This window comes from Vigna unguiculata, chromosome 5 (genome assembly GCF_037176805.1).
Source record: "Vigna unguiculata cultivar grain cowpea cultivar isolate G323 ecotype 2 chromosome 5, ASM3717680v1, whole genome shotgun sequence".
Classification (NCBI taxonomy): domain Eukaryota; kingdom Viridiplantae; phylum Streptophyta; class Magnoliopsida; order Fabales; family Fabaceae; genus Vigna; species Vigna unguiculata.
Window position 1 is genome coordinate 18,395,009 of NC_140796.1, and position 12,557 is coordinate 18,407,565.

At 34.2% G+C, this 12,557-nt stretch overlaps 1 protein-coding gene and 1 pseudogene across 1 annotated transcript; both read left to right on the plus strand.

Moving 5' to 3' along the window:
* The first annotated feature begins 3,115 nt into the window (after window positions 1-3,115).
* On the plus strand, window positions 3,116-5,473 carry LOC146886171 (uncharacterized; annotated as a pseudogene).
* A 732-nt stretch (window positions 5,474-6,205) lies between these two features.
* LOC146886172 (uncharacterized) lies at window positions 6,206-8,488 on the plus strand. Its single transcript, XM_085672916.1, has 7 exons — window positions 6,206-6,292; window positions 6,363-6,604; window positions 6,685-6,896; window positions 6,975-7,067; window positions 7,154-7,255; window positions 7,964-8,320; window positions 8,414-8,488. Exons 3-7 carry the CDS (start codon window positions 6,846-6,848, stop codon window positions 8,486-8,488), a joined length of 678 nt encoding a protein of 225 aa, XP_085529042.1. The 5' UTR covers window positions 6,206-6,292; window positions 6,363-6,604; window positions 6,685-6,845.
* Window positions 8,489-12,557: the final 4,069 nt, after the last annotated feature.

Consider the following 12,557-nt stretch of genomic DNA (forward strand, 5'->3'; position numbering starts at 1 on the left):
TCCCTTTTAAAAAAAAGACCATACAAATGGATTTACATTTTAAATTCAATTATGGACTTCAAACTTTCATAATTTAGATCTCGAAACATTTAAAAAGATAAGACCATATACAAAATAAGTATAACAAAACTAAAAAGATAGAAAAATAATAGTTGAAGAAAGTTTTTTTTAACAAACAAATCAGAGGTAAAAAAAGTATCACTTTATTAGTTTATTTTGATTAAAAAATAGAAATTTAATCTATTTTAATTCTATTTATGAAAATTATGTCAAATTTATAAAAAAAATTGTCAAAACATAATTTTTCAAAAAGATAACATAATCTTAGAAAGTTGTCTACTTGGTAGTAAACATACTATCCCATGAGTAGACAATGATTGATAGAATGATGTTACTAGAAACTTTTCTTTTTTATTATTGCGATAATTTTTTAGTTATTATTAATATGTATAATTTATTTCTCTTTTATAGGCTTAATCTCATAATATTAAACCATTTATTGGATCAAAGATAGTTATCCAAGTAATTTCTCATTCTCTATCTTACTCTATTAGTTAAATATTCTTATGTTCTTCGTGTTTTGGATTAAAATATTTTTTTTCAAAATAATTGGTAATATAATTAGATAGTCAGCACACTCAAAATCTCTCTCTCTCTCTCTATTATTGGCCTTCAACCAGTATTTGTTATATAATTAAATTTTGTTTTTGTATTTTTTTGTGTAGTCATGCCAATAGATAAATCGTGGATTTCTACACCACGAAACACCATTGAATACGCAAAAGTGATGAGGCCATCGACGCCGTTGATCGGCGGGAAATGGACTTCGTTCGATAGAGTCGGCCTCCGGCAGTCGTTCGTTCGGTGGAAACGACTAGAAAATGCAACAGGAGATCGGATATGGAAGTTAACGCACAATTCTCTCAAGCTTCTCACTGGATTGGTAAACCCGATGAGGTGAAACCTAATCTAGGGTTTAGGGTTTGAGCAGAGACGAAAGGGGAGTGTTCTGAACCTAAGTTTTTCATTGATCTCAGCTAAAGATTACAAACAATGGTTTGCCTTTTTATAGATGTTAAAGGCAACCGAACTGAAGCACATGGAAAGCGTGAATACACAAAAGCCCTATAAACTAAGGATTGGACAAGCTAAACAGAATCCCTAATGGAGGACAAATGTGAAGATGAACCCTAACACTAAGGATGGGACGAGAAAGAAAGTTGCTCGGCCAAGAGAAACAAATATGGGTTTATTTGCGAAATGAGTGTTAGGTGTGGTCCAATGCCTCGTAAGTGCAGGAGAGTGTGAACATTGTTGCAGATTGGGCTTGAGGCAAATTATGAGCGAACCCTAACGATGCACTAGAAGAAGAGCACGCGTGTTGGTGACAAAGGGTTGTTGTGCATGAGAACCCTAACACAGTGTGCAGAACGCAAGAAACGAGTGTGGCTACGCGTAGAGAGACTTCGCGTCTTGGGGATGATAGCCCTGGCTACAATTGGGCTGAAACGGGCCCAACCAGTTGAAATAGGGGTGCTTCCAACGTGGTGAGGTGTGTGGAAATAAACTTGGTTTCTGATTGAAACATGTTAGCTGCCACTTGTAGATTCAAGGCGCGCACGTGAAGGAATTGGTGATGTAGATGCGGAAAGGATATGGGCTGCAACATAAAATTGGGCTGGAAGGCACTGAATAAATTGAGCGGAAGCCCAATTACGTGAAGGAAGAAAATCGGCATTGGTGGGATGAATTGGGCCGTAGGCCCAATGCCAAATACTTCAATAATTGGCACCTTTGGAAAGATGGACTGCATTTAGCAAACAAACCCGATTAGAACAAGTTTTATTTAATTAAAAAAGTAAAAGAAAATTGCAGAAAATTAAAATTTAAAAAGATTGGGCCTAGGCGTTGGCCCAATGCTATAAGCCTTATTGGGATCACATCAAAAGGGATTGAACATCTTTTTGGATTTTGCTTTTGAACATGGTAATGGTCTTGTCATCAAGTGTCCATGTTCAAAGTGTGGTTTTTAAAAATGGCAAACTAGGCATGTTGTTGAAGAATACTTAACATGTAGAGCTTTTCCTGAAAACTACAAAAAATGGCATTTTCATGGTGAAGGATCAAGTGTAAGCGAACCTTTGGCTGCTACAAGTGCAGATGTGGTTGAAGATATTTTAGAATCTCGAAATCAATGGAAGATATGTTGAATGATGCCTTTAGGTTTGTGGGACATGATGTTAATGATTTTGACGAGGCTATTGAAGATGATGATGTGCAAAATAATATGGTGCGTGATGAAGGAAATACAAACTTTGATGCTCTTTTGAAGGACAATAACCAACCATTATATGAAAGTTGTACAAAGTATTCGAAACTATCATTCATGCTAAAGTTGTATCATATTAAGTGCATGTGTAGAATGAGTGACAAGGAAATGATAATGATTCTAGACTTGCTAAAGGATGCATTTGAACATGCTAAGTTTCCTAACTCCTTATATGAGGCTAAGAATGTTATTACCAAACTTGGTCTTAATTATGTCAAAATACCAGCTTGCCCAAAAGATTGCATGCTATATTGGGGTGAAGAGAATGAAGGCTTAGAAGAATGTAAAAGGTGCAAGACGTCTAAATGGAAAGATAAAAATAAGAAGCAATATGCAAAGATCTTACGTTACTTTCCATTAAAGTCGAGATTGCAAAGATTGTTTATGTGTTCAAAGACAGCTAATTCAATGACATGGCATGCATTCGGAAATAACCAAGAAGGATTAATGAGGCATCCTAGAGATTCTGAGGCTTGGAAAACATTTGATCTATTGCATCCAGAATTTGTAAATGATCCTCGAAATGTACGATTAGGATTAGCTACTGATGGTTTCAATCCTTTTGGGAACATGAGTACAAGTCATAGTATATGGCCAATGGTACTCATACCATACAATTGCCCTCCTTGGGAGTGTATGAAGCAAACCTCCTTTATCCTCTCTATGATAATTCCTAGTAAACAAATGGCAAGGAATGACATTGATGTATACTTAAAACCACTAATGAATGAATTGAAGGAGTTATGGTATGATGGAGTGCAAACATTTGACTATTTGAAAAAAGAAATGTTTACACTACGAGCGACTTTGATGTGGACAATTAGTGACTTCCCTAGACTAGGAAATTTATCTGGATGGAACACACACACTAGTCTTGCTTGCCCTACCTGTAACTTTGATACAGACTCATGTTGGTTGTACAGAGGCAAATTTAGTTTTATGGGACACCGTCGATTTTTACCAAAAGTCCATAGATTTAGGTTGAGTCAAATTCTTTTCAATGGAAGTACTGAATTAAGGGATGCACCAAGTTCTTTGTCAGGGTCAGACATATTTAAACAAGTTGAGGGTGTGAATGTTACATTTGGGAAACCATTAGAAACTACAAATGCAAGTAAGAGGGCTCGAGGAAACAATGTTGATGCTGTTGGATCAGATCAATGGAGAAAAAGAAGTATATTTTTTGACCTTCCTTATTGGGAGACCAATTTGTTACGCCATTGTCTAGATGTCATGCATATTGAGAAGAATGTATGTGATAATGTTTTGTACACTTTACTTAATGATCCTAAGAAATCAAAAGATAATATTAAAGCCTGAAAGGTTCTTAAAGAAATGGGTATAAGGAAGGAACTTTGGGCAAATGATAAAGGAAGATTTAGGCCAGTTTTGTTTTCATTGTCAAAAGAAAAGAAAAAACATTTTTGCAAACATTGAAAAATGTTAAACTGCCAGATGGATACTCAAGTAACATTTCAAGGTGTATTGACATGAAAAATGGAAAGATCTTTGGCCTAAAAAGTCATGATTGTCATATTCTTATGGAACAATTACTACCTATTGCGATACGTAATGTTTTACCAAACAATGTGACTGTAGTGATAGTAGAGCTATGTTTCTTTTTTCGACAATTATGTGGTAAATCTTTAAGTCAATTCAAACTCTTTGCCACTTGGAAATGTTATTCCCTCCTACTTTTTTTACAATCATGGTTCATTTAACTTGTCACCTAGCTGGTGAGGCAAAACTTGGAGGTCCGGTCCATTATCGTTGGATGTATCCCATTGAAAGGTAATTGTGGCTCACACACCTTTCTATTTTTTTTAAGTGTAAAGCTTGTTTATCCTAATTGTGATAAAATTTTATAGGTATTTGGGACACTTAAAATCTATGTTTGAAACAAGGTACAACCCGAAGGTTCTATTGCTGAAGGATATCTAGCTGAAGAGGTTTTAACTTTTTGCTTTCACTATATAGAAGGGATGGAGACAAGAATTAATAGACCTTCACGTGTGGATGATTATTATAATACAAATTTTCCTCAATTAAGTACCCTATTTCCACCAATTGGTCGAGTAGTAAGTGCCTTTTCAACTTTTAAGCTATCAATCATTGGAAAAACTCAGGCACATCGATATGTGTTATTTAATTGCCCTGAATTTAAGCCTTATATTGAGTGAGTATTACCATAAACCATAACTTTAATTATTGGGACAATGTGTTTTTTTATATGGTATTATTATTAACATGTTGACATGCTATGTTAGGGAATTTAAAGATCATTTACGAAGGCGGTCTAGAGGGCGAAGAATTTCAAATACAGACATAGAAAATATTGTTAATAAGAATTTCATAAACTAGTTTCCCCAAAGGGTATGAAAAATATTATTTTGAAAATTTTAAATTAATGCTTTGAAAATATGTTGACGTATTTGATAATTATTTTTTTAGATTCAAAACCCAGATATTTCAAGTTCAGTGTTAGATGATCTCAAATATTTAGCTCAAGGTCCAACACCACATGCTAGAAGATTTACTGCCTTCAATGTAAATGGATTCAAATTTAGAACTGAAAGCCGAGAAAAAGGGAAGAAAACCCAAAATAGTGGAGTTTTCTTAACTTCTTCGACATCATGTGTTGTAAGCAGTGCAGACGATAACATTAGGCAAGCGAATTTGGCCTATTATGGAAAATTAAAAGATATAATTCAGTTAAATTACTATGGTCATTTTAAAGTGACTTTATTCAAATGCAAGTGGGCTGACACCACAAAAGATAGGGGGTTTAAAAAGGATCCATGGGGTTTCAATTGTATTAATTTTTCACGATTAATTCACATTGGAGACCGTGAGGAGAATGATCCCTACATTGAAGTTTCACAAGCTGAAATGGCGTACTATGTCAACGATGAGGTGAATAAGGATTGGACAATTGATGTCCATTTGAAACCAAGAGACGTTTATGATATGGGAGAAAGAGATATTGATGTGTGTGAAGTTGAAGCGTGTCTGCAACAAGACTTAAATCATTCTTTCACTGATTCTGAACAATTGACGCTATTTAGGGATGATGAAGATGATGAATTGTTAACTGGGGACAACAATAATAATGAGCTTGATGAAAATGATTCAATGTTAGAGTAATATATAATGGAAATAGTTTGAATACTTTAGCATCATTTTCGACTTGTTTCTACAAGGTAGAACAGTGAAATATAATTTCAAATGGCATTTGATCTCATATTTAACCATTTTTTCTAAAACCATTGGTTTGATGTTTTTACTTGGAGTTTTCATAACATGAAGCTTGCTTAATTTTTCTTTGCAGATATGCCTAGACCAAAAAGGATTAAGAACTTGCTTAAGTCAGTTCTTGGAACCTCCAAAGATCAACATATTACATCTAGTTCACAACATTCTGTGTTACAAGCTACCCATGAGCAACCAATACATGAATCTGCATAGCCAATACATGAACCTGTACAGCCAAGACAACAACCTGCACAGTCAAGACAACAACCTGCACAACCAAGATAGCAACCTGCACAAGTAACTTCTCAACCTACACAGCCAAATTTTGAAATTGCACAACCAAGAAAGCAACATGCACAACCAACTTCTCAAGCTTCACTGCCACTAACTCAATTTGGACAGCCAAGAAAGCAACCTAGACAACCAAGACAGCAACCTGGACAACCAAGAAAGCTACCTACACAACTAAGAACTCAATATACTTAACCAACTGAACCTACACATCCAACTTCTGAACCAATACAACAAACTTCTGAATCTGCACATGTAACTTCAAAATCTACACAACCAACATCTGAATCTGCACAATCAACATCTCAACATGTAGAACCAAATTCTCAATCTGCTCAACCCACTAATGAATCTGAAGAGGAAAAGTGGGACCAAAAAGAGGAAGACAGTCAAACCACTATTGGGTTGTTGATGCTATAGGTAAAGAATATGTAATTTTAATATTGCAATTTCCTTTTCATTTCTAATTCATGGATTTAATTTTTTTAAGACGAGGATGGAGGTACACAAAAGCTCAAGCTTAAGGTTAAAGATGTTCATAACTTGCCTAATGGATTACGTGTGTTGGTGAACTATGACGATAAATATCAACCAATTGGAGAAGCATTTGCCTTACTTGCTGGAGTTTGTGGCCAACTAGCTCAAAATCACATTTTCTTTCCTATAAGTTTTGAAAGATGGACAACTATGCCAAATACTTACAAAGATAAAGTGTGGGAGAGTACATTAAAGGTAATTTGACCTACATGTTGACATCTCTAGTATTAATTTATTTATAGAAAAGTGTGGACTAACTTTTGTATTATTTCAAGGCTCAATTTTGCTTCAAGGTAAATGAAGAATTGGCAAAAAGAGATGTCATGTGTAAAATTGGAAAACTATGGAGGGAGTATAGATGCAAGCTTTGGAATAAATTTTATGATCCACTTGTAGTAGAAATGACCTCATCAAGAATGTGCCAAAAGGTTATAACATGGATCAATGGGTTATTTTTGTTGATTATCGTCTCAAGCCTTCCACAATGGTACAAACTGATTAATTATAATATTTTCAAATATTTGAGTTTAAATTTGCAAAAATTAATTTCCTTTTCATTTTGTAGAATATGTGTAATAGAAACAAAGATATAAGGAAAAGACAAACAATTCCTCACACTGGTGGTGCTATGTCTTTGTCAAGAAGAAGGGATAATTTGGTATCTTTTTACTAATATATATGTTGTTCTCAGTTATAATATATTCTGATTTTTTTACTTACAATATGTTTTTTTTTAACATACAGAAAAATGAGACTGGTAAGAATATTGGGCGAGCTGAAATGTGGAAAATAACACATAAGAGAAAGAATGGCACCTATGTGAATGATGAGGCCATGGAGATTGGGGTAACTTTATTCCTTCTTATTTCTAAACATCATGTGTTTTTATTTTATTATTTATTATAATAAAATCTAAGCACAATAGGTATGAATACTATAGGGAAGTTATTATTTATTGGCTTTCCTTAGTAAGCTACTGAGTTATTTGTTGTAACCATGGTCAGTAATATACGGAGAAAATTGAAAACTGTCATATGCCAAATGAGGCGATGAAAGCCATTATGGTTAGTGCTGAAATAAGGGGCATATAAACTCTCTCGTACACACTATTGCCACTGTTTGAATTATGAGTCGTAACATTTGTATTGAAACATGCATTAAACATTTTCAAAAGATAACCTTTTAAAGTATCTCTCATGGAAGAAAGCCTTTTATTGAATAGCACAGTAAACCAAAATACCAAAGAAACCACTACATGACTAAATTAGATTGATTTACATTTGATAGCCATAATATTGGCTCAGTTAAGTCGTGTTCCCTATCCTAAAAGATTGGAATTTACACATCAAATATGGAGAAAAATTGTAACCCATGTGTGTTTTAAATTTTAATTAATATATTAACTATTTGATTCATTTATTTGATATGACTTGGTAATCTAAAATTTTACTTAGATCTTCATTTTCAATATCAATTTAGTAGAAAATATCATGATTCAGGACATATCAACTAGAGTATTATTAAAACAAAGAAATAATAATCCATTTTTTGTAGGAAAAAATTGATGATTTGATGATGCAAAATTCAGAAACTGCATCAGATATATCTCCATATGATCTGACTGGTATTATATTTGGAAAAGAGCATGCAGGTCGAGTTAGAGGACTCTCACATGGAGCTTGTCCTACCCTTCCTTTTAAAAAGTCTACTACAAGATTAAATGGTATGAATTTTGCTTCATCTAGTGGAACTTCTCCAAATACAAATGACAAGTTTGTGAGGATAGAAAATGAGCTTGCAACTATGAAAATCCAAATGCAAGCATTGCTTGCCTACATTGCTTCTAAAGAAGATGTTCCAGAATACCTAGCTTCTATTGCTGCAAGTTTGCCACGTCCCTCAGTTAATGAGGTATAATTTACTTAAGTAAATGACTTAAAGTTGTTTTATTTCTTTCTTAATTTATTTCAATAAAACATTACTTACATGTTTTATTTACTGTAGGTACCGGATATTGGAAGCGGTATGCCATCTGCAAATGACAACGTAGGATCAAGTGGAGCAAGCAAGACAAATTGATATTTTGATGTTGATAATGTCTTGATATGTGTATTGTCTTTATTTTGGATATTGACATATGTATTGTCTTTTTTTTTTTTGATATTGACATGGATAAGTAATTGTGATCAAATGATGAAAATACTTTGTTATCTAAAATCATCTATAAAATTAATTTTGACTAATTTTTTGTGTACTTTTATAAATTTATATTTTTGTATTTATTATTGAATAGGTATATTATATTATGAAATCATAAATGTATGTCAATAATTATAAATAATATATTGTTTTCAAATTATGATAGTTGAAAATATTAGAATATAATGAAATAATGGCATTTCAAGGCACCACAATTTACATTGATACCGTGCTTTCAATGAGCAAATTGCGGCAGTTTTAAATGTCGTTATTTATGTCTACGAAACGCCATTTTATACAATACATCACATGGCGGTTGCTACGGCGGTTCATTACAAACCGCCATAATTTACTTTGTAGCGACAACATGTACGATGATTTTTGGAACCGCCACTAGCGTAAATTATGGCAGTTCAAAATGCCGTATTTAACAAAAAAAACTGTCGTAACTTACATATTTTTTATAGTGATAGTTTGGAATAAGAGGAAATAATTAAAGCTTAGATTCAAAGTTTAAAAAAAATGGCTAACAGACTAAACTCTAACTTAAGAAAAATATAGTTTTTACATTTGAATCTCTTTTAGGTACGTAGATTTTTTCAAAATAATTTTTATATATTTCTTTTATGATATTTATTTTCTACACTCAATTTTGATGATAATTTTTTGAAAATAAAAATTCGCCAAAGCTTGGTATAATTATCTAAGAAAGTTTTGTATGTAATTTTCTTTTCTTAGCCATGAATGTTAATGTTATTACAAAATATTTTTGTAGATAAACACAATTATTTACAAATAATATTTTATAGATAATAGAGAATTTTTTATAGTACAAAGTTAACTATTTAGTCTATCCAGAGTTAACTATTTCGTAGTGATTAATTGATACTGCTATTTACTTTTCTTCTACAACTTTACAAATAATTAACATTTTAATAAAAATTATAGTTATATAATAGATATATATTTTATTAAAAAAATAGTTGATGGAAATAGTTTGTAAAACGTATCCTTTCTCATTTTAGACACTGTTTTTGTCTTGATGAAAGAAACAAAGAGGAAATCCAAACCAATAGCTTTAGAGCGAAAGGATAAACTTGTCTACGGCGATCCTACAAATATGAACGTTAGAAAAACTAAATACTGGATATTTTATTTAGTCATGCATTAGTTTATTACACCCAAAGCAAAGCATATAGTTTTCACAAGGAGAAATTGCGCGATTGTTCATGCATTGGTAGAACGTGCTTAAACATGTGAAATTCTTTTTTCGATTGGAACGAATAAAATATCGTAAAACTTTTAAACATGTGAAAAAGATGAAATAAAATATATGTTTCGATTTGCTGTACAATGACTTAAGTTTCTTAAAACTTTAAGGCTTATCTCTTGTTTGTTCAGTTCAGTAGTATGAATAAGCCAACCTGGGATAATCTATTTACAGAGCTACCCGATGGTGATAAGGTAGATGGACAGAAATAATTGAAAAAATCCTAAGGCTTAATAATGCTTTGAACGATGGTGGCTTAAATGTTATGTTATTAGTATTTTTTTTTTTTGTAGTTATATGCTTTGGACTTAGTTGGTGACATCTAGAATACTAAGTATAATAAATAATATTGTCCTTTATAAATATTTTTAGTTTGGCCAAACGTGCTAAATGTTAATATTATTCTTGAAAATATTCAATAGACTATCAGGAAGGGTGAAAAATCAACTTTCGAAATTGATATTCTAATTTCTATATTTCCTAGTTGAAGGATTCCTTTTGTAAGGACCTAGGAAAAATACTATGTGTAAAAATTCTTAGAAAAAGAAGTAGGGTTTGTTTAAACTAAGCGGGAGTAACTTTTTTTTAAAACATTTTTTCTAAAAGATAGTTTCAAAAGCTTCTATCAAAACCCAAAAATGCACTTTCTCCTTAATTCAAATGATACAAGAATAATAAAAATAATAAAAGATGATATAGAGAGAAGCAAAACAAATAAAAGTTTATAATGTTTAAAATCAAACTTGATCTTACATTGAGTATGACTTTTTTCAACCTTACAAAAACTAGTTCCATTATCAAATGAGAGTTTCAACAATGTACTCAAAACTTATAACACTCTTTTGGAGGATATCAACCTTTGTACCGTATCTGTACCTGGTCAACTTAACCATATACATAACAACAAACAACCCCCACGTATATGTCGGAAACAATTAAAGTACACGGCTCGGGCCGGCATAGACCTAAACTCATTACAAAGGTTGCTAATGGAACGGCCAACCTAGGACAGTACACAGACAAAGATGACATAAGCCAACCTAGAACAGTACACGGACAAAGACGACATAAGCCAACTAGAGAAGTAACCAGATCAGACCATTCCAAAAGACTTAGCGAAATCAAAGCCCCCTGATATCCAATGAACCCACAATAATCGAACTAAAGGCCTGGGCCAGGGTCCAGGGTCCAGGCCCACCTACAGCCCACACTAGGGCCCAACCCATGACGTGGCCAAACATAATTAATACTCTATAAATACGCGTAGACCCCAATAATTAAAGGTACGCATTCATTACTCCATTAATCACCTGATTTGAGAGCTTTTGCTGACTTGAGGTTCGGAGTCCCTTCTACAGGTAACCCCTCCCGGGTCCAAGTGAACATATGCCAACTGGGAAGATGCCAACTGGGGAGATAGCGGACTACATAGGTAAGGTGACACTTGTGCCTGATTTATCTTATTTGTTCTCTGCAGGAACAAACCTTAATCTTATACTAAATATATCAAAGATTTCTACGCTCAACATCTTGCTTCCCTTGAAGTTAATCTTTATCAACTTTTTACAACACAAAACACAAAAACAAAGCCAAAAACAATCCATAAATTATAGATGGAAAGAAATAAGAACAACAGAACAGAACACTTTGAATACTTGACTCACAACACTTGTTAATTTTGAAATCTTTAGACTCCTAAAAAAGGTGTGTTGATCTAAGAAAACAACTTAATGACACTTCTTTTGGTTGCTTATATAAAAGTTGTTAACACTAGTGCATTTTAGAGCTTTTACAGCGCTGTATATGCCTCGGTTCATGCGGACCCGCTGCATAAAAGCACGCGGTGGCAGTTTTGTAATTAAATTCAACTTTTATGCCTCGGTTGTCATAATAACCGAGGCATATGGCTAAAAAAAAATTTGACTCAACACGTTGACCACTAATTTAATTTATTTATTTTTTTTCACTGATGCAATATGCCTCGGTTCTCTCTTAACCGAGGCAGTAGAGACACGTAATTATTTTGACCACTGCGTTGACCACTAATTTGAATTTTTTATTTTTTTTTACTGAAGGAATATGCCTCGGTTCTGTAATAACCGAGGCAGTAGTGGTAATATATGCCCCGGTTCAGCGCCTACCCGAGACAGTAAGTGTAGAATATGCCTCGGTTTCGAATAACTGAGGCAGTATCCCTTCGTAGGGTTAAAAAACCCCAATTCCTTCATTGTGCAGTGATCTCCGTTCTTCTGCGATTTCATCTTCTCCGGCCAACCTTCAGTTCTCCGACGACCAGCACCACCGTCACGCACAGCTCCCATCGTCCCGCGCACCTTCGACGCTCCAGGCCAGCGTTTCGTCGCCTGCACCGCACCGTCGCGGCTTCTTCTTCTTCGACCAACCACCACCGCACTGCTCCGCCCTTCTCCGACGACCAGCGCAGCTCTGCGCCACCGTCTCGCATACCTCGGACGCAGAGCTCCCACCATCCCGCACACCTCCGACGTTCCAGGGCATCGTTTCGTCGCAGCACCGCACTGCCACGGCTTCTTCTTCTTCTTTGACCAACCACCACCGTCGTTGCACCTTTGAGGATTCGTGCACTGCCACCAGAGCCGCAGCGTGTTTGTTCTTCGAGCAACCATTACCAACGGCTACTGCAATTCTGTTCAGTCTGCC

Coding starts and splice junctions, on each gene's coding strand:
- LOC146886172 (XM_085672916.1), top strand. CDS start 6,846: ATGGATCAATGGGTTATTTTTGTTGATTATCGTCTCAAGCCTTCCACA. Junction 7,068..7,153: donor CAAGAAGAAGGGATAATTTG/GTATCTTTTTAC, acceptor TTTAACATACAG/AAAAATGAGACTGGTAAGAA. Junction 7,256..7,963: donor ATGAGGCCATGGAGATTGGG/GTAACTTTATTC, acceptor CATTTTTTGTAG/GAAAAAATTGATGATTTGAT.